The sequence below is a fragment of the Malaclemys terrapin genome, chromosome 6, assembly GCF_027887155.1.
Source record: "Malaclemys terrapin pileata isolate rMalTer1 chromosome 6, rMalTer1.hap1, whole genome shotgun sequence".
NCBI classification, from domain to species: domain Eukaryota; kingdom Metazoa; phylum Chordata; order Testudines; family Emydidae; genus Malaclemys; species Malaclemys terrapin.
Window position 1 is genome coordinate 110,961,170 of NC_071510.1, and position 27,234 is coordinate 110,988,403.

Consider the following 27,234-nt stretch of genomic DNA (forward strand, 5'->3'; position numbering starts at 1 on the left):
GTTAACATATCTTAACAATTGGAACTGAGTCTTTTAGATTTTCAGATTAATTATTATTCTAAAAAACTGGCCTGCTCCTGCAATTTTGAATTTTTACTTAGGATCTAATAAAAGCACTATTCGTTGGGTTACTAGATTATCTTACTTTTCATCTGTAGCCAAAATGCACTAATGGTCACATTATAAGCCATTCAAACCTCTTACCATTAAAATGTAGGCATTCACAAAGCCAGTGTTATATGCTGCCTTCATAGACTCTCAATAAGGTGACTAGACTAATGTGTTTGAAACAAAAGAATTTCTTCAGCTGGATTGGCATTCCTCTTAATTTTTTCCCTTAGACTTTGCCCATGTGGGTAAAAATATAACATCTAAATATAGTCTTGTGCTCAGTGTCTTCATTACAAGAGTCAGTAAAGATTTTGTTAAAAGAAGAGCTGAACATTTGAAGATATGAAAAATGCTTCATGCTTTAAGTCACAAAAACACTTTTTCTAGTTATGAATCCTTTCAATAGTCATTTGACAGTAATGTTACACTTTGCACCTCGGATCTAAAAAACTGTTTTATAGATACTAATTTATAGAGTTGGTCAAATATTATTGACTGAATACATTGTTGAGTGAATTTCACCATATTTACAGGAAAACATTATTTGACCTATAATATTTTCAAGTATTTGGCAAGCTCTATATCTAGTTTGATTATATTAATGAATACTTTGATGAATAAAGGCAAAATTAATCTAATAATTTATTCAATTAATAATTTATTTCCAGTGTCAAACAGTGCTACTGATTAGTTAAGCCTGACAACACCTCTGAGGTAAGTAAACACTATACTATAATATTACAATAACTAAGCCACAGAAAGATAAAGTAACCTGTACATGATTACATCACGTTAGTAAGAGAGCTAGAGAAAACTGGGAATAGAAAATCTAGGAATCCTGGGCGAAATCCTGGTCCCATGTAAGTTAATGGCAAAATTCCCATTGATTTCAGTGGAGCCAGGATTGCTCCCCTGATTCCCAGACCCCTGCTCTGACTGACATTCTTGACAGTTCTGGAGGATAATGAGACCTGTGATGTGTAGCAGGGGTTTTCAACCTTTTTCTTTCTGCGGCCCCCCTAACATGCTATAAAAACTCCATGGCCCACATGAGCCACATCAACTGTTACTCTGCATGTAAAATGCAGGCTGGCATTAAGGGGTAGCAATCAGGGCAACTGCTCAGGGACCTACGCCCCAGTGCCCCCATGAAGCTAAGCTGCTCAGGCTTCAGCTTGAGGCCCAGTTGGCAGGGATCGGGGCAGTGGGGTTTTGGCTTTCTTCCCTGAGCCCCAGTGAGTCTAATGCTGGCCCTGCTTGGCAGACCCCCGGAAACCTGCTCGTGGCCCCACAGGGCCCCTGGTTGAGAACTGCTCATGTGTAACCAAGGGATTTACCTCCTTCCTTAAGGGCTTGGTCTGGAGCACACTGAAGTCAATGGCAAAGACTCCCATTGATTTCAGTAGGCTTGGGATCAGGCCCCAAATCTGCTGAAGCAGGGAGTCTTATTGCCCTTATGCATTTAGTAATCTTAACTCAAGGAATAGTTTTAGGTTATATTTTTGATGCCATTTGTTTGGTATGTTGGCAGCAGGCAATTAGTGGAAATTTAAGACTATATTTTAGATAATGAGACCAAAAGAATGCCCTAGTAAAAGGTAGAGTAAGCAATAAATAAATAAAACAGTGGGGAACCATTATAATTATTGTGCTGGAGGGATTCTTCCCTGTACTTGTATGTCATTTTCCATTCTGTTATACTCTGTTCTGCATTTTACTGTGTTGCTATCCTGCAGCTTAGAACGGAAATGGGTTTATACTTTAATTCACAATTGTGACAAATGAGCAACTTGTGGTGTGCCAGCTAGATGATGAGTAAATTAACCACTTAATGATTGCAAATGAAAAATGAGGAAGAAATAATCATAGAAATGTAGGGCTGGAAGGGAACCTCAAGAGGTCATCTGCCCCCAACACTGAGGCAGGACCAAGGAAATCTAAACAATCACCTGTCAGGGATTGATCTAACCTGTTCTTAAAAACTTCTCGTGATGGGGATTCACAACCTCCTTTGGAAGCTTATTCAAGTAGTTAACTATCCTTATAGTTTTAAAGTATTCCTAATATCTAACCTAAATCTTCCTTGCTGAAGATAAAGTATATTACTTCTTGTCCTACCTTCAATGGGGCATGGAGAACAATTCAGAGTCCCCTTTATAATAGCCTTAACATACCTGAAGATTTATCAGGTCCCCTCTGTCTTCTTTTCTCAAGAGTAAACATGCCCATTTTTTTTAAACTTGTCCTAATAGCTCAGGTTTTCTAAGCCTTTTATCATTTTTGTAGCTCTCCTCTGGACTCTCTTCAGTTTGTCTTCATCTTTCTTAAAGTGTGGGGTCCAAAACAGGACACAGTACTCCAGCTGAAGCCTGACAAGTGCTGAGTAGACTAACTCTGCTGCAGGCCCTGACTCCTGACACTTTCATCTAGGCCGCATTTCCCTATTTTGCTTATGAGAATGTCATATGGGCCCATGTCAAAAGCCTTCCTAAAAATCAAGATATATCATGTCTACTGCTTCCATCCATCACCTAGGCAAGTAACCCTTTCAAAAAAGAAAATTTAGGTTGTTTTGGCATGATTTGTTTTTGACAAATCCACATTGGGTTTTTCTTTATCACCCTCTTATTCTCTATTTAACTTACAAATTCATTGTTTAATAATTGTTCCAGTATCTTTCCATGTATCAAAGTTAGGCAGACTGGTCTATAATTCCCTGGGTCCTCTTTGTTCCCCTTTTTAAAAATAGGTACTGTGCTTGCCCTTCTCCTGTGGTCTGGGACCTCAGCTGTCCACTGTGAGTTTTCAAAGATAATTGCTAAAGGTTCTGAGATTCTACTTCAGCAAATTCCTTAAGTACCCTAGGGTTAATTTCATCAGGCCCTGCCAACTTGAATGTATCTAACTTATCTAGTTATTCTGTAATATGTTCTTTCCTTATTCTGTCTTGCGTTCCTCCTCCCTTGTTGTTAATATTAGTTGTGTGCAGCATCTGGTCACAATTAACATTTTTAGTGAAGACTGAAGCAAAATAGGCATTAAATACCTCAGCCTGCTTGGTGTCATTATTAGCTCTCCTTCCTGCTGAGTAGTGGACCTTTAGTTTCCTTCTTTTCTCTTGCTCCTAATGTAGTTATAGAACCTCCTCTTATTGCTTTTTATGTCCCTTGCTAGTTCTAACTCATTTTTTTCCTTAGCCTTTCTGATTTTTACCCTGCATCCTTTGCTATTCTTTTCTACTCATCCTTAGCAATTTGTTTAATTTTCTGCTTTTTGTAGGATTTCATTTTGATTTTCAGATCATTAAAGAACTCCTGATGGAGCCATATCTGCTTCTTATGACTCTGCCTGTCTTTTCTTCGTATAGGTATAGTTTGCTGTTGTATCTTTAGTATTGTGCTTTGAGAAACTGCCAGCTCTCCTGAACTCCTTTTTCCCTTAGATTTTCTTCCTATGCAATCCACCTACCATTTCTCTGAGTTTAATGAAGTCTGAATTATGAGGAAGAGATAAATGAAAAGGGATGTTGTGTTTATATTTTTTCTCTATTAAATGACAATAACCTACTCAGATAGAATCCCTAAATTCTCTGGAATTTGTGTAATTTTGTTATAGCTCACTACCAAGTGTTTTTTAATGTTGTTTTACTATAATTTTTATTGAACAGTTAGTCCGGTTCTGACCCAAGTGTGGTATTAAAACATATAAAGAGTTAGTTATAGTGGGTTAAATACTGCCCTAAATCCACATGCAGAACTCTCATTGATGCTGAGTTCCAGGTAGAATGTGCCCCAGTATTTGTTGTAGATAATATGCTTGCTACTTGGTATTAATTATCCTTTTGTCTAGGAAGAACAGTAATAACAAATCACCAGGCTTACCCTTTACCCCAGTGGGCTGAGGTAACCCGTCTCCCAGTGCCAGTGGACAGCTACATTAATGGAGGGGATGGCAGGCAGCATATGCATCATCTCCTTCCTGGGGAAGGAGGTGATTAGCCAAGGGGAGAGCATCTTAAAACTGTGTCCAAGTTATAGAGAAGCACTGTTAGTCGAGGCTAAATCAGCTCCTCTCTTGGGCTTCCTGGCCAGCACTGCCACCCCCCAAACAGCAGGGATTGCTAGAGCCTTGTGCCATTGCAACCCCCCCACTACAGCTAACTTTTTGCAGCTGAGGTGCATCAGTGGAAGCCAGCAAATCCCAGGACTCAGTCATGCCTGGTTACATTTTCCTTTACATACGTATTGCTCTTATTGCAGGAAATGTAAATGTCATGGATTGCATTCCAGTCAGAATAAAATATTGACTATTAATCGTATAGTGTGTTTGGAGTGCTATTCAGTACTGCTCAGCGATATATAGTGGAGCAGAAATCACTTTTGGTTACACTGGAGAAAATGTTTTGTTCCAACTGTGCCTGGAGAAGGTTGGGCATGTGATGTGCCCAGGAATGGAAATGGTGGGTAGCCTTCCCTTTCTGGGAGAGGTGCTTTTTGAAATTCCATTTATATAGAAAGATGTCCAAGGTGGAACTAGAAGCATTTCTCTATGATATTTGTACATCCCCCAAATAACGTAGTATTGGAGCACTTCACAATCTTTAATATACTTATTCTCACAGCACCCCTGTGAAGTAAGAACATGCTCTTAGCCTCATTTTACAGATAGGAAACTGAGGCACAGAGCGACAGGAAGTCTGTAGCAGAGCAAATGATTGACTCTGGGCCTCCCAGACTAGTGGTGAAAACACTGGGCCATCCTTCCCTTCATTTGACTCCACCTCCTCCAGGGAAAAGGTATGAAAAGGCGAACACCAAAAGGAAGATTATTTTCTTTTCTGTTGTTGTGAGGGAGTTGCTGAATGGATCAGACCTATGGTGAATATTGGAGTGGCACTAAGAGCAGGGATCTTGTTTTAAAATGTCTCTGCCACAATGCCTAGGCAGCTGCTTTGCTGTGACCTCTGCTTACTACATTTTAGTTCTCACTGTTGCCATGAGCTCTCCCTCTGGTTCTTGTATCCACCTTTTCTCTCTTGACTTAGATTGTAAACTTTCTGATCAGCTTTTCATTATGTACGTGAACAGTACCTTGCACAATGGTACCCTGATTCATCACTGGGGTTTCTAAGGTCTGGTCTATACTACCCGCCTGACCTCTCGGGGATCGATTTATCGCGTCCCGTCAAATTGGCGCTCTAACTCCACCAGCGGAGGTGGTAGTAAGCGCCGCCGACAAAAAGCGGCAGAAGTCGATTTTGCCGCCGTCCTCACAACGGGGTAAGTCGGCTGCAATACGTCGAATTCAGCTACGCTATTCACGTAGCTGAATTTGCGTATCTTAAATCGACTCCCCTAAGTGTTACTACAATACAAATAGTAGGAAAGGGGGAGAGAGAGAGAAGAGGCAATTTCCTCTCCTCCCCACCCCCATGGCCAAAAACAAGCCATCCCTCTGAGGGTTAAAAGAATGCTGCACCTTAAGAGTTTGCTGTGTTAAAGATCTTGGCTTTGTTTCTCTGACAATCTGACAGGTTACACTAAATGTTTTAATCTATAGTATCCGCTTTAATTCTGGGGAGGAGTAAATCAAGCTACACACAATATGGAATGCCTGTTAATAACATCCACAGATACAGCTTTGCTCGGTGTGAAATATAAAGTGGATGTTTCATCAATGATGAAAAACTTTAACTGTGCATGAACAGGCCCGCTGACTTGGGGGGGGGGGGTGGTAAAAAGGGGGTAATTGCACAGGGGCCTGGGTGATTTAAAAGGGCCCGGGAGCCCTTTTAAATCGCCTGGGCAGGCCCGCAGGGCTCCTAGACACATGCGGGGTGGCGACTGCTCCGGGCCCTGCAGGCAGGCGTGATTGGCCAGCCCAGTGCTGTCAGTGCCGGAAGTGATGGAGTCAGTCCCGGAAGTGACAGATTCATCACTTCCGCCCTGGGCCCCACATCCCCCGTTAGGGACGTCCCTGCGGCCCGGAATTGCTGTAGGTGGGCCTGTGCATGAATGAATGTTTCTATAACACTGTACTATCTTTCACTGTTACATACAGCCCCTAAGGACCTCATCCTGCAAGCTTACTTAGGTGAGCAGCCCTAGTGACTTCAGTGGGTACAACTCACCTGAGTAAAGGTTGCAGGATGCAGCCCTCAGTCACTACATAACAAAACACCATAACATCTAGTGAGACTTGGAACGCTGTTTATCCTTTAGAAAGCCATTGCCTAGTTCTGAACTAGTGAACAAGTGAGTGCTTGGGCAGATGCCAATTTATTTCTGTATTTCATTCTTTGAACACACAGTGGGCTAAATGCTGCCCTTAGTGCAGGCTAACATGGATGTAACTATGTTCTTTTTCAAACGTAAACTGAATATTAAGGAAATGGCCTTTTCTGCACTAGATAGGTTTTTCTATTATTATTTTTTCCTCTTTCCCTTAGCAGGGGCTGCTTTTCTTCCTGTTTCTTTGAACCGCTAAGCTCCAACTCCATTAGGGAAACAGTCTTGTTGCCTGAGAGAATGGGGTATATTTTCAGCATGTGTGGATTTAAACACACAACTCCCATTAACTGCTTTGAGGCTGTTCCTCTCATTCCAACTGCTGTGTTGCCCTCACACTCTTTCCAGTATCCCACTGAACGTGCAGTATCCCAGCGAACATGCAGGTTTAGGCAACTGGCCGTGTTCCTGCCAACTTTGACAGTACCAAAACACAAAATGTTAGTGACAGCTTTATGGCTGAATCCCAGTGCTTTTTTCTGAACACACTTAATCTTTGAGGTGGCCTGAAATCCAGATCTGAAGCTGGAGCTCAGCTCTCTTTTAATGGACACTTCCCTGTTAACTCCTGTCTACATGAATTGATTAGTGAGTTCATAGTCATAGTCTTTCCCCATACATTAGGCGCTCAAGTTTGAAAATATTAGCCATTTCACATAGCTCGAGTGAGGCTGATGCTTAGACCCTTCTCCATCACTAAAACACTCCATGGCTTTAATATATAATAGGGAGGCTCAGTATTCTGCAATTCTAAACGCAAAACACGTTGCTATACATAGAGCAATCAGGATATGGAGAGTTATGGGTCCCCAGTAGCTGTAACTTGGCAGTCTTCCACATAAGTAACATTTTGTATTGCTCTAGATGCTGTTAAGGTTAATGCCTTAGTATATATGTACAGTGTGGTCACATTATGGCTGTTTGGGGGATCCATAACTTTGAAGAGCCTGACTTTTGAGTATGTAAAAATCACAACCATAGTGTAGCACTGATATAGTTTTTGCATTTAATTTCCTTGGAGGATTATTTTTGATAATGAAACATGACTACAAAGGGCAGAAAGATGGGGAATAGAGGGGAAAGATTGAAAAATGAAAGGAAAAATGTGCATTTATTTGACTATGACCTTTGGCTATGCAACTAGACCATATTTTGCACATTTTTGGATCTCATACATAGGGTGCACTGCACCCTACAATGGGTGTGTAATCTGAAGTTGGTGGTAAGAAGTCTGAGCAGGAAGGTTCTCCACCTCCCTTTATGACAGTCACCAAAAGGGCGCAACAAATCTGGCAGCCTTTTCTGCTGATCACTCAGGTCATCCAAGCCACACATTGGTGGGGCACAGAGAGAATCTGGAACAGCCAAGATTAAGATAGACCCATTTTGCCTGCATATATATATAGTGTTTGGATGGGAGCTTCTCTCTTTCACTTGTTAGTTGAAAAATTAGCAGAAAATAGGGTTCCCAACATTCTTCAATGCTTCTAACTTTTAAATCTTAGCTAGCAGAATTATTTATTACCTACAAGATTAGAGGATCTTATAAAAGCTTTTATCAAATTTGGGGCTCTTCCTTGGAGTACAGTCTACTGCTGAACTGCACAATTAGTTACTACGGAGACCCAGATTTTGCCTTTAAGCATCCTACAAAGAACTCCTCAGAAGTATAGTATCCCCCACTGGATACATTTCATTGAATGTCCATTTATTCCATCACTTTCTACCCCTTTCCACAGTGATGTATTTTCTTCTTATGGAGAGGAGAGGGTGTGTTATTTTTTGCTAGTGAATTTTGCTTTTACTATTGGATGGTCTAACATCTGAATAAACACAAGAAATTCACACATTGCTCTATAAAGTTCAATATCATTCTAAATGGCCATTTTTTATATACCAGCGACCAAGATTTTCAAAAGAGATTAGTAATTTTAGAGTACCTCAAGTTTCAGATGCACAATTTGAGACACCATAAAGGGGCTTAAACCGATGAGGACCCACTATCTGAAAATGAGGCCACTTTAAAGTATTTAAAGTTGGGCTCCCCAAAATCACTAGTCTTTTTAAATATCTTGGCCACTGTTATTTAAGAAAAAAATAAAAAATATTGCGTGTACAGATACCTCAAACATTGCCAAAGAGAATGATACCAAACTTTCCAAAGCAATTCATGTGTGGGCTAAGAACTAACATGAGATATTTTGGATCAAATAGTCTTTGCTTCAGAGAGTTGTGTGTTTGAAAATAGGGGGTATGTAAGGAAGTGCCTTCTTAGCCATAACGAGAGTGCCTAGTATGCAGGGCTGGCGCTTCCACTAGGCGACCCTAGGCGGTCACCTAGGGCGGCAGGATTTGGGGGGTGGCATTTTGCTGTCCTCGGCGGAAATTCGGCAGCGGGGGGTCCTTCAGCTCCAGGTCTTCGGTGGAAATTCGGCGGCGGGTCCTTCACTCGCTCCGGGACCCGCCGCCAAAGTGCCCCGAAGACCCGAAGTGGAAGGACCGCCGCCGCCGAATGCTCAGAGGAGGAGCGCTGCTGCCTAGGGCGGCAAAAACCCTGGTGCCACTCCTGCTAGTATGACAGATGGTATATTAAAATTATTTTGCATTTACAGGGTTCCCCCCAAAAAACAGTTCTAGTTACAGCTGTAGAGCTACAAAGTGAAACTGGATGAGTGTTATCAAAGACAAATGGAATGGTACACAATAACAGGAACAGAAGTTCCTTCAGGACAATCTGTGAAATTATCTCAAAGTCATTAAATAGCAAAATAATGAATTAATGTTCATCTTACCGCTATGTCCTCTCCTTTGCAGTATACCTTTCAGCTGCAACAGTGCAACCATTACAGAGGAACAGCCTAAGAGGGCTTTTTGTTACACATGCCTGTGACACCTTTATTGTGAAAAAGAAAAAAAAATATATCACAGAAATAGGGATTTTCCAGATGGTGCAGCAGGAGGATAGGCAGGTAGACTGTAAGTGCTATATAACATCCCATATTTCCTTTTAAGCGTTTGTGCTTGAAAATGCTATGACACGAATGTGAGGGCTAACCAATGCACAGGGCACTACATAGTTTGGGGTGCCTCTTCCACTAGAAATGGGGGGAAATGACTTTTTTTAAACTGGAAAACATGAAACCAGCAGAATTTCCAGTGTTAGGTTTGCCAGGCCTAAAGCAGACATTACTAAAACTATTAATCTTCAGTACTTTAAGACTGACTGCTTTCAGGAACTCAGGCTGTTTGGATTAAGCCCAGTGTGATGAAAGGGTACCCTATAAGTGTTCTTAGGGGGCACTGGGAATGAAAAGCCAGCTGTGTTCGTGTCACATACACAAGATCGCTTGCATCAGAAGCTGCTACAGTAAAAGAGCATGTTTTAGAATAAGACAGCTCTCATGCCAAAACCAGCTGGTAGAATAGAAATGAGGAGAGCACCAAGAAAATATAGGAACCATCCAACAGGTGATGTATAAGGAGTTAGGGGCAGGAGCCTAATGAAACTAGGTCCAAAAATCCAGTTGAGAAATCCTGGGATCATTGAAGTCAATGGCAAAACTCCCATTGACTCAGCAGGCCAGGATTTATTGAATTGCCCAACTCTGTCTTTTATTTGTTTGTTTAAAAAAAAAAAAAAAAAAAAAAAAAAGACATGAAAAACTAAGCCCTCCAATCTCTATATAAAGAGGGACTGTCAAAGCGTGAGCTTTTCCACACACAGATCCTACAGTTCCACGCAAACAGCTGCTGGAGAGAGTCTACTGTCTCTCAAGGTAGAAATAATTTTGTCTTCCTGATCTTTAGGCTGTGGCTTCCTTTTAACCTTTGCATTTCATTTTTCTGAGGTTCATTCACATGAACTGTTTGCTCCTTCTGTGGCACTGGCTCTAAACGTTTGGCAGATCTTTTTAAATGAAGCACAGGTGAGAATTAGAAACATCTGCAGCCCCAATTAAGATGTCAGAGAAATTTTAACTTTGATTCTATGAGCTTCAGAGTCAGGATGAACTATGCTTATTGCAGACAGCTGGCTCAAGGACGAAAGAATGTCTTCTGTGTAGTTACATAACAAGGAGCTTGATTATCTTAACACAGCCAATCGACTATGTAATTCTTTATTATCTATGTAACAGCTATTTACTTAACTGGTTACATGTTGTTATCTTTTGGCATTGTATATGTCCAGCTACAACTATGAGAGGTTTAACAGCACTTTATTTGTCCAGATTTTGAGCTGTTCAAAAGCAATTACATTAATGGTAAACTAAATATTGTTTACCATATATTTGGGGATGAGGGGCCCCAGAAATGTCAAGAAGAGACCCACAATGGAGTGAAATCTTTGCTTACTCATTGGCTAGTTGCAGCCCAGGCAGGAACTTTTCCAATATAACTAAACTGTGAGTGAATGGGACCACCCTCCTTGTGGCTGAAAAGATAATTCACTGTGAATTATTGTGCACCAAGCCCAGGATGTGTTGTGGTTTTGAGATGTGAGCAATTGCTTACAGAAGAGGAACACGTGAACAGCTTAAGCGATATTACCTTACAATGGGATCCATATTTGAATCCAGACTCAAAATGTAATTCACTGCATCAGCTGGCAGTGTTATTATTTATTATGTAGTCCTTTTCTAAGCACTGTTGCTTTCTGAAGAACAGAAACATAAAGGCAGTCCCTGCAATCTAAGATTCAGGCACCTATAAGATAAGATATACTGAGGGGGGGGGGAGAGAGAGCAGGACTACATGGTGCAAACTTTATTCACATTGGTGAACACTGACTCACACGAGTGATCCCACTGAGCTCAAAGTCATCTTCCTTTCACTAGCTGTTTCTTTCCATTGTTACATTTTTTTGGTTTATATTGAGCGTAAAAATTGGGGGCCGGATTGCAGATTGAATTTGGTCCTGGCATGATTGCACATGGGTGTCTCCTTGTACCCTCCATGTGCTATACCCATGCAGAGACTAGTCCCAATTGTAGCCCCAGGACACTCTTGTGCAGGGAGCTGTCAAGAGGTATAGCTATGACTACATAGCTCACACTGGCCAGCAGAGCTAGCCAGATACAGGGGTGCACACATGCTCCTCCCCTAAAAGGGGCACATATTAGACGTCAAATTCTTGTTGGTGTGGCTGCTGGGCATAGCATTTCTGCTCCATGACATTGACTTAATGGTAAAATTGGGCCCTTTCTATGTAGGAAAAGTGCTGCAACAGCTTCTTCTACATGGGGCTCAGCTGAGATTGCAGGAGCTTCACGGCAGCACTGAATTTGCAAATATTATTGATTTATAGGGCTGTAGCACCCAGAGGCCCCATTGTATTGGCACTCTGTATTCACAGAGATAGTCAGTCTAGGCCCTGAGGAACTTAGTAGCTAAACAAATCAGACGGTTAAAGGGTGGAAGAAAAGCAGCATCCCTCACTCACGCAAATTGAGCCTTGTGCTGCGCTCCATTACATACGTGAAACTCCCATTGAAGTCAGTGGGAGTTGTGCCCACGCGCTAGTGGGCATGATTGGCATACTGCATATACAGTATACAGAACTGTATATATACAGTATACTGCAGAACTGGAATTAATTTGCAAACTGGACACTATCAAATTAGCCCTGAATAAAGATTGGGAGTGATGGGTCACTACAAAAAGTAATTTTCCCTCTGCTGATACTCACACCTTCTTGTCAACTGTTGGGAATGGGACGCCCACGTTGATTGCATTGGCCTCGTTAGCACTACAAAGGTAATTTTCCCTGTTAATATTCACCTCTTCTTGTCAGCTGTTGAGAATAGGCCACTTCCACCTTAATTGAATTGGTCTCGTTTGCACTGACCCCGCACTTGGAAGGCAACTCCCATATTTTCATGTGCTGTAATATATATACACTGCTTACTGTATTTTTCACTCCATGCATCTGATGAAGTGAGTTTTAGCCCACTAAAGCTTATGCCCAAATAAATTTGTTAGTCTCTAAGGTGCTACAAGTACTCCTAGTTGTTTTTGCTGATACAGACTAACATGGCTACTACTCTGAAACCGGTATACATACACACACTCAGGGGTGCTGGAACTAGGGGTGCTGCTGCACCCCCTGGCTTGAAGTGGTTTCCATCATATACAGGGTTTACAGTTTTGTTCAATGGCTTTCAGCACCCACCACTATACAAATTGTTCCAACACCACCGCACACTCTTGTCTTCTTTTTTTAATCACTTCTTAAATCGGGTGCATAAAGTAACATTGCATATCACTTCCAGGAAAGCAAGCAAAATTGACTCAGGTTTGGGTTTAGTTGATATTTTGGAGCCTGATCCTATTGAAGTCAATGGCAACTCTCATTGACTTCAGTGGGAGCCAGGATCAGGCCCAAATCCTTTCAGGTTCAGTGGGTTTGGCCTGAGCTAGAACCTCAGAACTGAACACCCCAGATTTTGGGGGGAAATGAACCCAAATGCAAGTTCATGTGTGGTCCCTCTCCCTACAGGGCGCTGAACCAAAATCCCCAGCTCCAACCTCCCTGAATTTTGAGGAAGTTTGGATGCAGCACTGAACTTTGCCACCCACTCTCTTGTCTAGGTTTTGACCTCATATCAGGCAAACTTAGCTGGCTTCAACTGAGTTTGAATTTTCAGTTTGAACCCAAAACTTGAAAAAAAAAAAAAAGATTTCAGACATCGCACCCAAAGAGACTTTTTTTAAATTTGCTACCCTAGTGTGAACCAAACCTATCAATTTTTGCACGGCTCTGTTCATAAGTGTTCTGGAGATCAGTGTAAATGTAGCTCTAATGTGAAATCACATTTGCTCTCACTGAAGGGTAGTGCTGGTTTACAATAGCGTATTTGCTTTTAGGATTTATACTGGAAGATGACTTTTCATTTAGCTCATGCCATTTACTGAAACAGACGCAAAAGATGGGAAACCAGTTTTCTGGCAACTTCAGAGAACGTTACATAGTACAGAGTAAACAGCTTGCTCTGTTGTTCATTTGCTAGCAGAGAGATGGTCCGTTGAGCAAGATCCAGAATCAGCAGAAATGGAGGGGAGTAATCATTAAACAAACAAATCTGTCAGCAAAGTCAGAAAAACTTCCTCTCTCCATAAACATAATGGGGAGAGGATATTTTCATATCCAATGAAGTGTGCTGTATAAAACAGACAATTAACCAGATGTCCTCTCCTGGGGTTTTGGAACAGGCACATGTCTGCATTAAACTATTGATCCAGTTCTACTAGTCTAGTAAGCCTATGAACCATGGGTGTAAACGCTACCCAGCCAAGGGCTGCAGAATTTGGCCTGAATACAGAAGATGATGTAAGACAATAGTCCTGCAAGATGATGAGGGCCCTCAGGCTAATGAGGATGCGGGCACTCAGCACCTTATAGAAGGTACTCAGCATCTCAAAGGATCAGCTGCACAATTTATACGCAGATTGGCAAATGAACTGTGGTATCGTGAGTTTCTCCTTTGTATCACTGTTTAGATGTGATAATGAAGCACTATTTGAATGCCGGAGTTGCAGAGAGTAAAAAATAAAATAAAAAAAATCAGTTAGTGGTTTTCCGTTAAATGTTACAAGTTGCAAAATTCTCTGTTTTACTTTGAAACAAAGATTCCGAACCAGAAATTGGGTTCTTTTGATTATTTTGTAGAAGTTCCCTAATATTAAGCAGTTTGGGCCAAGCCTGGTCTCCCTGATCCAGGGTTTGAGCCTTTGTAAAGATAAAATATTTTTTCATAGATGGCTTAAAGATGAATGTTGTCGTCTTGTTCTTAGATTAACATGTTTGTGGAAGGATTCCATGATGCCATTCTCCTCTATGCTCTGGCTTTGCGTGAAGTCCTAAAATATGGCTTTGGCAAGAAGGATGGGGATAAAATTGTTCATCAGACACGGAACAGGACATATGAAGGTAGGTGTCTGCTAGTTGGAATACTGGATTGTATCAGTGTCATTACAACTCAGGCTATTACTGTGTGTGCCGCTTGAGGACCAGGACACAAGAGGTTAAAAATAGTCAGAATATATGCTCTTCAAATATACACACTGCATTTTTAAAGATCAAATAATTCACCACTTTGAACATTTTTCATAACATCCCTTTAGGTATTATTCTGCTCAAAGGAACTCCTAATAATTTAATGACCCTCATTAGGGTTGTAAAGAAATGCCAATAACTTTCTCAGGCTCCTTTGTTTTTGAAAAGATTACAGCAGCGTGTCTTACTTCATGTGCATCTACTAGCTCTTGAGCTTGCTTCATTTTTTCCATTTAGCGTTTTTATCTTAACAAGCTGGATTCGATAAAAGCACACGGGTGCCAATTTTTCCTTTGTCGTTGATGCTGTTTTGAGCATTAGAAGGTTTTTCTTCCCTTCCTTTTAAGAGCTTTGTTTGTTATCTCAGATACAGTAACCAAACAGGACTGTGGCTTTCTGGGCTTAATCCCTTAGGCCCTGAGTCTACAGAGATTTCAGCAGATGCGTAACTTTAAACTTGTGAGTAGTCCCTCCCGTTGATGTAGTTATGCATGTGCTTAAGTTTTTGCAGAGTATGGGCCTCAGTAAAGAAACAGAGCAGTGTGACATCACCAGACCCACATATCATTTCTTACATTAATCTTTCAGTGTTAGGATTACCAAGATTTCCAGTGGAAGTACTTGAGAAAGAAAATATTTCCCTTACATAAGAAACCAACAATTAACTCAGAAATATAACAGCTCTGAAAGACATACAGGGCCAGATTCTCAGCTGCCATGAGTATACACTGGGCAGAGTTGAGGAGAAGTGAAGGGGCAGGTAGCTCTAAGCCACGTTTCTGTTCCCCTGGTCCTGGGTTCACTAAAAGCTAATATGATCCCCAGTGAATTTAAAGCAGCCTGGTGACGCCTCTGAATTATGCAGCGAAAGCAGCCCCACAGGCACCACTGCACTAGGTCAGGATCAGGTACAGCGCTGCATAACGTACTCCATCCCCTCCAAATCATGGCACCCCACAGCACTGTACACCCAGGGGATTCCCCTCTGTCATGAGATTCCTTTTACCGCAGCCTCTCTGAACAGAGAATCCGCCCAAAATGTCCATCTTATATCCTATAATTTTATGCTCGAGTCCTCCAAGAACATGCCAAGGTGCGTCTTTGCAAGGTTTCTTATAGAGATTTGTGTTCCAAACAGTGGGACTCCCAGGCTACACAATAGCGTCCTAAGCGGCTTTACTCATAAAACCAGCCAAAAGAAAAGAATGTTCTCTTTCCTCCCTGGTAAAAAACAGTTCTTTGTTGCTGAGCAACCTCTCTCTTCTCATAGCTATTTTGAAAATTCAGGCTTAACGCTGAGCTGTCAGGAGCATAAGACTTCAAGGTAAAGACCCCCCCACTCCTCACTATCCCAATACTTGGCTGGGCAAATATTTATTAATTATAGGGCTGATGTTGAAAGTGGTCTTCAACCTGGCCTCTTGGGAGTCAATCCTACAAGGAAAACCATGCAAGCAGACTCCTGCCCTTGTGGGGATCCCCCCCCCCGTGGTCAGTGGGGCTCTGTGTGGGAGCCAGGAGACCATTCATGCAGAGTCCATTGCAGGATGGGGCCTTGTATTGCCCCTGAAATTTTGCACACAGATCATTGAAAACAGTAGCTGCCATTCAGATTTCTAACTGCCTGGGCACCTTTTCTCCATGGTACATTCCGCTCCACATCAGATGGGTATCCAGTCAGGAATCCCGTTAGATATTAATAGCTGCTAAAGAAACATTCATACACATCCTCCCCTCTGCGTAGGTTGGGGTAGGGGAGAGCCAGTCAATGGCAGCATGAATGCTTCAGGAGAGGGATAGGGACTAGAACTGGTCAAAAATTCTCCAATGAAACAGTTTTCTATTAGAAAATGCTGATTTAAAAAAAAATTAATGTTTTGATAGTTTTATCAAGTCAAAACAAAGCACTTCAATGAAGTTGTTTCAGTATTTCTAGATCAAAATTTTGTTCTGCAGGAAATTTTCAACTTTTCATTACAATTCAGGATGAAAGAACGTTTCAGAATTTCCAAGTTTTGAATAGCTCTACTAATGACTTCAGGCCAGATGGTCTTGGCTTCCAGAGTCACTAAGCTTTCTGTTCCAGTAAACACTTCCTTTCAGTTCTGGGAGCCAGCTTTGCCATGCCAGACAAGTTGGTAGTGGCCTCTGAGTGTTGCTATTGCCATTTGGCTGTGCTCACTCTTTAATCCTTCAGTCCGGTATAGTAACACAAATTTGTGATTGTTTGGCTACTGTACCATTACATCTCCAGGCAGTCATTTGGTTGTAAACAGTTTGGTTAATACTCAGTAGGCTTATGATTAAACTCTGATTAATCTTTCCTGAGGTCATTCCATTTTAATAGGAAAAGAGCAAAGGTGAGGCATTTTAGCTCATTGAGCATTTGGGAAGATTAGGTTTGTTGAGAAAAATGTACGTTCTGGTACTGAGTGCTGAAGTCTCTCTCCTGGTTTGTAATTGCACCTTGGGACCTGATTCTCCCCAACCTGCACCTTGCGTAATCATCTCTGTGGCATGGGTGTAAAGGGCTACCATTCTGATGTGCATTCACTTTGCACAGTGCAGCAGAGACTCGGGTCCATTGTCTTCATCCCCTGAGTGAAGAAGAGCGACACTAGAACCTTGCCAACTGTGCCCTTTGCCCTGTTCTCTGCCCACCCCTCAGCAAAGAATTGGCACTGGAGAGAGGTCTTGTGTTCTTATGATTCCATTGTTTTCACAAGTTCTGCCACATTGCCTGTACTAGTACACTGGGACGTATTATCCATAATCAAACTACAGGAAAGCTGACACAAGAAATGATCACAGTGCACGATCTGTTGCATTATCCTGTTTTATTATTGGGTTTGTTGACCGCCAGTGTGATTCTGCCAACTTTATTCACGGTGAATAGCACCTTACTCCACAAGAAGGTCCCCTGATTTCAGTAGGACTACTCAGGGCCTAAATCTGCCAAAGTTGCTAAATTCAGTCATTCACCAGGGTCAAATCATGACACCCTTGCTCACTTTTTTGCTCAGTGAGGGAAAACTCCTAGTGCGCCTGATTCTACTCTTGCTTATACCACTATAACTCAGAGGTAACTCCACCGAAATCAGTGAAGGCAAATTGCTGTAACACTGGGGTCAGAGAAGAATCAGGCCCAGTGACTTTAGTGGAGTTGTTCCATGAGTTAAACCTGAATTAAAAACCTCATTAAGAATGTCAAGATTTGGCACACAGTTTCCCAGTCATGAGTATGTATTCGCAAAGTTCTACAGTGTCTTTGACAGACATGCACGCGGTTGTTCCTGTATACATTCTGAGCCAGAGCCTTGGGGGTGTAAACTGGAATGGAACCATGGTCTTAAGTAGAGCTACATCAATTTACACCAATGGATGAACTGACCCTACGTTTCACTGGAGATTAGTCACTGAGGGCAGATGCCATGCTGAGGACTTGAGAAACTGACGAGTGTTGAATGTGTCTTTCTCAAAGTTGTAACCAGAAATATTGAAATAAATAGGAATTGAACCCAAGTTCATGTATAGAATTGGTATAGCCTTGACCTTAAGAAGGGCTGATTACCCCAAACTCTGTTTTAAATCTGTATGAGCTGTGGGTCTGTCAAACCCACACAGTATATTCTTGGGTGGGGGGGGGTGTGCATAATTCAGTGCCATTGAATTTCATGGGAAGGGTCTCATTGACTTCAGTGAATGTTTAATAACGCCCTTGATCTCTGTGTGTAACAGAGAAGAAAGGAAACATGACCCCAATTCTGCAAAGCACTTAAACATATGTTTAAGCTTGACAGTGGGACTTAAGTTTATGCATTAAGTACTTTACTGAACTGGAGCCTGTAAGATTAACACTGCCCTTTCAGGATCGAATTTTTCAGCTCCAGTGAAGACTATGGAATCTAAGTGATTGTAGGATTTAGCCCACAGTAAAGCAGCTATAGCTCCCCATATCGTAACCAGTGAGAACAGCAATAAACTAGCTCCACAGGTGTACCACATGTTGGAGCTGCTGACTCTGGCCTTGGTCTCGGTTTCATTAGTTCTCAGCTTCACATGAGCGTGTGTGTTTTTACTTGGGCTTTGTTAGCTATTTCAGGACAAGGCCCTATGTAAATTAATTTGCATGAAATGCATTTTTATTTTTATTCCAGTGCTCTGAGTTTCTGGATTACATTTTTTTCACATATTCCCCAAACAGGCTCACATATTTTATATTTCAAAAGGAGAAATGTTAAGCATTTCGGAATGCAGACGCTGAGATGAAATTACCATTTCTTCTGGAATGCCAATAAAAGTGCTGTGAGACTGATGAGATTTCCTGTCAAGTATCAGTCTGTAAAAATCTGTCCACTCATATTTTTGTTTTCCTTGGAAGAGTCCAACATTTTAACTAATTAATTTTCTAATTCCTTACATGCCATTCTCTAGGCATTGCAGGGCAGGTATCCATCGATGCCAATGGAGACCGATATGGGGATTTCTCAGTGATTGCAATGACCAACCCAGAAGCAGGCACACAGGAGGTAAGAAAATAAACATAATTGCAAATGCCTACTGATGAGATGTCCCAGCTAGTGTCAGTATAATGTACCATCATATTGTCTGCTTACTCAGTAGACAGATAATTATTTAACTGTGTGTATTAAAACGTCATAACATAATCCTACAAACCCTAAGTGCAAATCCTGCTTGTAAAAGTAATCTTAAAGCATAAAACCCAGTTCTACAAATCCATTCTCACTCAAAGGATTACTTGGGTGTAAGACTTTACAGGACTAGGCTCTATATCAGGGGTGGCCAAACTTATTGACGTTCCACGCTGCATGCAATAATCTTCAGAAGTTTGAGGGCTGGGTGCACCTGCTAGGACTAAGGGCTTCTGCCCTGTGGGGGTGAGGGGAGCACCTGCCGGGGCTCGGGGCTTCAGCCCTTGAGGAGGTGCCTGCCAGGTCTAGAGGCTTCAGCCCTGTGGGGAGGAGGGGGGCGCCTGCTGGGTCTAGGGGCTGAAGTCCCAAGCCCCACCGCAGGGCAGAGGCCCCAGACTCCCCACCCCCAGCCTGGTAGGCAGAGAATGGGAAGGAAGGGGCCAGCTCCGCGAGTCACACTAACTGAAAAGGCAGCAAAGAGTCCTGGGGCACCTTATAGACTAACAGACGTATTGGAGCATGAGCTTTCGTGGGTGAATACCCACTTCTTCGGATGCATCATTTGAATAGTCCCAGTGAGTAAGGTCTAGTCACATGAGTAATGATTTGCTGGGCCAGGCCACTAATACATTTCTATAGATAGAATTGTCTGAAAACTATGAACCTAACCTGCAGATACTTACATGAATAGTCATAGGTATTGGAAGTCAGTAGGGCTGATTATGGGGGAAAGATCTAGTGTGATCAGCCCCTATTTGTATTAATATATTTTTTTAGTAATTTCATTCTCCCTTGTTTCACTTCTGCTTGCCTTTCATTTCCAGTTGAACCTCTCTTTTCCCTCTTCAGTGGTGTATTTCTGTTTCTCTTCAAAAGTATGTCTCATGTTAATTTCTTCCTTTCATTTTTGTAATCTATTAGTTGTTAATTGTGTCTGTTTTGCTCAGGTTTTTCCGCTGTCCCTGTGCTGATTTATAACCTGGCCTCTTTCTTTGATCCATTGTTTTTTTTATTTATTTCACTGGTTCCTTCCATCTGGTCATGAAAACATTAGTTCCTCAATGGAATTGAGCCAGATGAGTGCATGCATTGGCCAGAACCCTGCTCACAGCTTCATACATAGACTTTAAGATCAGAAGGAACCATTAGATCATCTAGTCTGAGCTCCATTGCATTTCACCCAGTTACCCCTATATTGACCCCAGTAATGGGTGTTTGACTAAAACGTATCTTCCAGAAAGGCAACCATCTTAATTTGAAGACATCAAGAGATAGCGAATCCATCACTTCCCTTGGCAGTTTGTTCCAGTGGTTAATCACCCACACATTTCTAATGTGAATTTGTCTGGATTCAGGTTCCAGCCATTCATTCTTGTTATGCCGTTCTCCACTCAGTTAAAAAGCCCTTTAAGTACCTTCATGGGGGGAAAAAATACTGAGTACTATACACTGGAACCAAGTTGCCTCTCAAGCTTATTTTTGATACACTAAAAAAATTGAGCTCTTCAGGTCTCTCACTGTAAGGCATTTTCTCCAGCCCTTGAATGATGTTTGTGGTTCTTTTCTGCTCTCTCTCCACTTTGCTGCACCTGCAGTCCCATATCTGAGCAATTGTTAGTTGGAATATGAATAAGTGTTTCCTGTAAAGATTTGAACTACAGTTGCACTAATGGCAGAGAAATGCAGACTCCTTCAATGTGAAATTCTCCTATGCATGTAGCAAGTATTCTCCATTTAAGTCTTACGTAAGCCCTCAAAATAGGATTTAAGTGGCACATCTGGCTTGGGCCGGACCTATGTATAATGGTGAATTTCACCCATCAACATGCCTCAGTGGCTCAAATAAGGAAAGTAACAAAGTTTACTTTAAGCCCAGAATTAACTGAAAATTCATGTCTGTGTTCAAACAATTATATCTTCTGATGCAAATGCACCACTCACATTAACTTCCCTGGCAGCCGTGCATGTTACCTGAAGGCAGAATTTGGCCCTCCATTTTTTTTTCTTCATTAATGTTTATACATTTTAGGGAATATTTTTTCAGAAGGGTGGGCAGCTCCTCTCCTTTTGCAGGCAGGATTTGTTCCTGCATTTTTGCCCCTGCCGTTCACATATCTGGGTATTTGTCCCTCTAACTGCAGTACTTGACTGGAGGCACAAAATCAGGTAGAGATGCAGATACTCATTTGTCCTTGCATTTTATTTCTGAAAACTGCACCACAAATGGGAGCCTAAAATATTCTCCTGTGTGAATTTCATCAAGTAGATAGAAAGCAGCCTCTTTTACTCTGCTAGTTGTACAGATAATTTGGGCCAGATTCTCTACTGTATTACTCCATCTGTATACTGTTGTAGCTCTGTTGTTCCATTGGCGTTAAACTGGAGTGATGCAGTAGTAAACCATATCCTATATGTTTATTTGTATGCAACATGAATCATCCTCTTGGGCATATAATATTAATGAAGGAACCAACTCACAAACTTGATTACATACAGCCTTGAATTTTAAGGAAGTTCAGAATCTGAATCAAGATTTTGAAACTCTCACATCTGAACCCAAAATCCTGAACAGAAAACAAAAATGCATGTAGACCTCTCGGAACATTATAGAATGGAACCCAAAATCAGGCAAAGCTCTCCTGCTTTTAAGTTTCTTTACAACCCCAAAACCTTTGGTTTACTGAGATCCATGAACTCGGTAGAGATGGTCTCCATGCAAGAAAGTCAGGATCTGAGTCCAGATTTCAAATGCCAAAAAGTTTGTGGGAGATCAGATTAAAGGGTTTTTGTTCGGGCCTGTAACACTTCTGGAGCACCTGCTGCTGCATGAGATACTGCAGGCCTTTCCCTCTCCTGGCACCCCTGTAGGTTGTCAACCTTACTTGGTAGCCCTCCAGTGGCTCAGTCCTCCAGCTTGGTCACAGTCAAAATGAACCCCTTCTGGGGTAGGAAGAGTCCTTACTTAGGGTTACCATATTCTGTACCTCCAAATGGAGGACACTCCACGGCCCCCGGCCCCGCCCCCCCCATACCCCCTCCCCAACCCCGCCCCCTCCCCAAAGTCTCCGCCCCCTCCCCTGCTTCCCGCGAACATTTGATTCGCGGGAAGCCTGAAGCAGGTAAGGGGGGTGTGGGGGGGAGGAGGCGCGGCCCAGTCTGGCCCCCCCGGCGGCTCCAGCCTGGGTCGGCTCGGGCCCTGGGGTGCCGGCCCCGGCCCACCACCCCCGGCCCGCCCAGCACTGCCGGCCCCCGGCGGCCCGGCACACCCCCGGCCCGGCTCCCCGGCTCCCCGCCGGCCCGGCTCCCCGCGGGCCCGGCCAACCCGGCTCCCCGCCGGCCCGGCTCCCCGCGGGCCCGGCCGACCCGGCTCCCAGCCCGGACCCCGGCCCGGCACCGCGCCCCCAGCTCCCCGTCCGGCCCCGTGCCCGGCCCTGCACTGCGCCCCTGGTTCCCGGCCCGGCACCATGCCCCCGGCCCCCGCACCGCCGGCCCCGGCCGAGCACCACCCAGCCCTCCCGATTTTCCCGGACATGCCCGGCTTTTGGGGATTTCCCCCCAGACGGGGATTTGAGCCCCCAAAAGCCGGACATGTCTGGGAAAATCCGGACGTATGGTAACCCTACCTTACTAACTAGGGCCTTCAGTCCTGGCTCTGGGCCCTTTACATTCAGTCCTTGGCTGAGGTTCCCAAACAAGCCTTGTCCCCTTCACAGTGTTTTGCCAGTGGCTGGTAGGAGAGCCTGGGCCTGCCTACTACTCCATGTTCCAGCCCACCAGCAGCCACACACACAGCAGCTACATACCGCTCACTTCAGTTCATTATTGCTATTTTCCTAGACCTCTTCTCACCTGGCCCCTTTATCTTCACCCCCTTACCTTAGGGTTAAAGTTCTCAGGTCCTCTCTCTCCCAGCTTAAACAATTGTAGTCAGAACCAAACTCTGGTTGCCACTCAAGCTCCTTTGTCCAGAGAAGAGCACTCTTCCTCAGCCCTTGGTCCCAGGAACTTACCTGCTAAGGCTCTGCAGCTCCTTTTTATCTGAGCCTCCTGGGCTCTGATTGGCAGCCGCTCTAGGCAGGTCTGGAGAGCCCACCTTTGCTGCTCCTTTCCTGGGGAGAGGTGTAGTAGGATTGTGGAGCCTCCAGCAGTGGGCCACAAGAGGCTTGGTACACCCTGTCACAGGAACCATTTCAAGAACCATCACAAAGTTTTAAACAAGCTAACTCCAAATTTTCTCTGAACCCTGGCCATTTATTGTTTGGAGCAGAAAGCTGGTGAGATTGATTTCAGTGACTAAACTGGAGCAGGGTATGGAAAGCCCTAGATTTATAAATCTACAATTTTGTCCATAGCCATAAGTGCTGCTAATTAATGATCGCATCAGTGGGATTCTGACAGGGCAACTTATTCACGTCCCGTGGATAATCAGGACGTTTCACAAGGCTCCAAGCACATGCAGCTCTCCAGTGTGTCTCTTTTCTCTGGGAATAAATTCATTAGAAAAGCATTGTCATTTCTTGTTTTTACACAGGTGATTGGGGACTACTATGGAAAGCAAGGGCGTTTTGAAATTCGATCAAACGTGAAGTATCCTTGGGGTCCTGGCAAGCTGAGAATAGATGAAAACAGAGTTTTAGAGCACACGAACAATACGCCTTGTAAATCATGTAAGTTTAGTGACTTAATGTTTCCTTCCAAGCTGTAAGAGAGAGAGGAAGCAGCCCATGCTGTGATACAGCATCCCCTTGTTTACACTCACATTCCTTAATGGAACACTGTCAAGGTTGCTGGGCCTGAAAATGCTAGCAGTACCTTGACAGCTGTGCTGTATTGAAACAGTTCCGTTTAGAACGGCTGGGACATATCTTTATTCCCAGACATTGCATGCTACTACTGGGAACAAAAAGCTCAAGCAGATATGCAACTTCTTGGCAGACTCCCATCATTAAGCTGGTGCATGCCCATTATGCTACAGATACGTCCGTGTTGGCCCTAAGCCCATGGAAGTCCCCTTCCAGGAAAATAAACGGGTAGCTCTCCGCAGGCCAGAAGGGAGCAAACACAGTGAGTAGCTGGAATATGCAAGCTTGTCCCCCGCGACAAGACGTAATCACACCCCTTTGACAGTTGCTGATAAGAACAGCATTAACTCTCCACGGGGTTTGGGATGGTGCCCTCTAGAGATTCTCAACCTGAGCAGCCCCATCTCTTTCCAGTTCCTGCGTTCACAGACCATGCTTCGCAGAGGGGACAATGAGGTGACTGGAAAAAGATACTTGCAATATTTCTGTGGCAAGTTTCTCTCTGCTGTGGACATTTCCCTCAAAAGGATGGTCTTAGCTCCCCTTTTATAAGGAGGGTTTTGCAGGAGATGAATTGCTAGCTCTGGAGCCAGGAGATACCCCCAGCTCGACAGTATTATTTCCCTCTTTTCCATTAAGATGTAAAACAATAGCTGTACTCTATACTTTTCTGTATACATTCATTCTGGCCCGGGCTGTCCTCGACTAGCGCAGAGGGAGACAGTGCATTTGTGCCCCCTTGTTATCTCCATGCGTCCCTGGGTGGGAAGCAGCAACGCCCTTCAAAGGGTCAAAGAAGAGTGAAGAGGAGGCGGGTCCGTGGCTTCCCCCTCCCTCTGTACCAGCCCATGGTGTGGGCCAGGCATGGCAAGAGAAGCAGGCTATGCCGTCCTAAAGACTGATGCAGCGAGCATGCTCCTTGTTTGCTCCCTCGAGAGACTTTCTTCCCTGAGCTCCTCCTGGGTCATTGCATCTCTATTCTGTCCCCTACTCAACTCTGTGGCAAAGTGCTATGTTCTCACCGTTCAGCTGAATATTGATTTATGATTATGTTCACATAGTCATTTGTTGACTGTAACTTCATGTGCAAAACTTTCAGCACAGAACTAAAACCACATGAATTTTACTTGAAACTCAGCCCAGGTTCATCAAAAGGTTTGCTGGGGCCTATGAGGCTACTGAGTGAAGATGAGCCCATCCTTGAGTTAACCTGGGCTGGTGTACGATTTTGTTGCTAACCCAGGTGAAACTCGGTTGTTTCTGTCATAGTAGCTGCTGCAGTCATTAGACCCAGACACCTGCCATGTGATCTATTGTAATCACAGTCAGTCATGAGGGGTAGGCCATACACACCGATCTCTTACCAGCATTTCTCTATATCACACCATTATTACAATTGTGACTGAGTGTTCCTTTGATTTCATGGTGGTGGGAGGGTTGACACCCAACACTCAGAGTAAAGCAGAGAGGAAAATAAAATCACATGAGTTTGAACCAAAGGAGAGGTTCCCCTCAAGCCCCATCTGAACGGGGTTATAAACAGCTCTAGTTATTTTTTTGCATTGGTCATTTCTTTAACCCGTATTTTCCAAAACGTGAACATGAACAGTTCTGGGTACGAATGCTGATCATTTATTTCTTTTTGCTTTTTCAAGCAGGTGGCCTAGGAGAGTCGGCAGTTACAGGGATCGTAGTGGGCGCCTTACTTGGAGCAGGATTACTAATGGCTTTCTACTTTTTCAGGTTAGTCCCAGTTACTAAAAGTTCCTTAGCTACCTACAGAGCCCAAACCTCTCCACACCTTGCAAGCCTCTCTCTGGTATGAGGAGAGGAGACAGACAGGTGCTAAAATAAGGGCCTACTTCTCTGGGGCAAAACTCCCACTGAAGCCAGTTCATTCACTTTACTGTCTCGATAGCTGTTTTGTATGCTTAAGTCAGCTTTATTGTGTTAGGCCCTGATCCTTCAATCACTTATGCTTGTGGGTAATTTTACTTGTGTTAGTAGTGCCAGTAAATTCATGGCTAACATAATAAAGCTCACAGATGTGGAAAGCTTTCCTATTTTTCAGCATTGTACATGCTGTGATCGTGCACAGGACCAGGACCAGCTGCCTAGTAGAGCAGAGTAGTGTCTTTATTTAATTGCTGAGCAAAATAATACAGTATTATTAATATACTGGAGATATTTCAAAGTGACTGCTTTATCATGGTTGGCCAAAGGGAATTGTTGAGTTTCAGTGGGTTCCAAGAGGCAGGACCAAATGCTCTGTTGCTAGGTTGTTTGTGTATTTTTAAATCTTGTACTGTCAACCAACAAATCTACAACATTCGGGGCCATCCTACAGCTCAGCAAAACTCCCATTGACTTAATTGTTGAGCATATTATACATGTTATGCTGTATTTCCTTATGCATGGAAGAGACAAAGTAAAAAGAATACAGTTGATTCCTTGTATATTACAATGAAATAATGTTTTTATGCAACAGTAACAATTAAGACAATTGCCCCTTTTTTGCTGTTTTTGAAATACAGGTTAACAAAATGAGACATAGTGAAACCTGCATTTCTGATGTGCAAGCCTATCTTAAGCAATCATTCTGAAATATCTCCAATATTTCAGTACTGCTCTAAGAAGTTTTAATTCCCTCTCCATATCATTAAGTCAGCCATGGGAAGAAAGTCTAAGGGGAAAAACAGTCCAGGAGAGTTAGCAGTTTTTCAAAGAAACATTATTAAAGGCACAAGAGCAAACTATCCCACTGCGTAGGAAAGATAGGACATATGGCAAGAGACCACCTTGGCTTTACCAAGAGATCTTCAATTATCTGAAACTCAAAAAAAGAGTCCTAAAAAAGTGGAAATTAGGTCAAATTACAAAGGGTGAATATAAACAAATAACACAAGTACGTAGGGTCAAAATTAGAAAGGCCAAGACACAAAATGAGATCAAACTAGTTAGAGACATAAAGGGTAACAAGAAAACATTCTACAAATACATTAGAAGCAAGAGGAAGACCAAGGACAGGGTAGCCCGTTACTCCATGGGGGCGGTGGGGGAGGCGAGGGCGAGGAAGAAACAATAACAGAAAATGTGCAAATGGCAGAAATGCTAAATGACTTTTGTTTCACTTTTCACAAAACTTTAGTAATAATTGGACATCTAACTTAATGAATGAGGTGAAAATGAGGTAGGTTCAGAGGTAAAATAGGGAAAGAACAAGGAAAAAATTACTTAGACAAGTTAGATGTCTTTAAATCACAATGGCCTGATGACATACATCCTAGAATACGCAAGAAGCAGACTGAGGAGATATCTGAGCCATTAGC

The 27,234-nt window shown here is 43.0% G+C and overlaps 1 protein-coding gene across 2 annotated transcripts in view; it reads left to right on the forward strand.

The window, feature by feature from the left end:
- Positions 1 to 27,234, forward strand: part of NPR3 (natriuretic peptide receptor 3) — a 60,039-nt gene that overhangs the window by 23,257 nt on the left and 9,548 nt on the right. Inside the window, exons 4-7 of one of the 2 annotated variants that reach the window (XM_054031644.1) lie at positions 14,190 to 14,325; positions 18,886 to 18,980; positions 23,635 to 23,770; positions 25,561 to 25,648. In XM_054031644.1, the coding sequence (XP_053887619.1) occupies positions 14,190 to 14,325; positions 18,886 to 18,980; positions 23,635 to 23,770; positions 25,561 to 25,648 (455 nt within the window). The remainder of the gene's footprint in view (positions 1 to 14,189; positions 14,326 to 18,885; positions 18,981 to 23,634; positions 23,771 to 25,560; positions 25,649 to 27,234) is intronic. The other variant, XM_054031645.1, reaches the window with a different exon arrangement.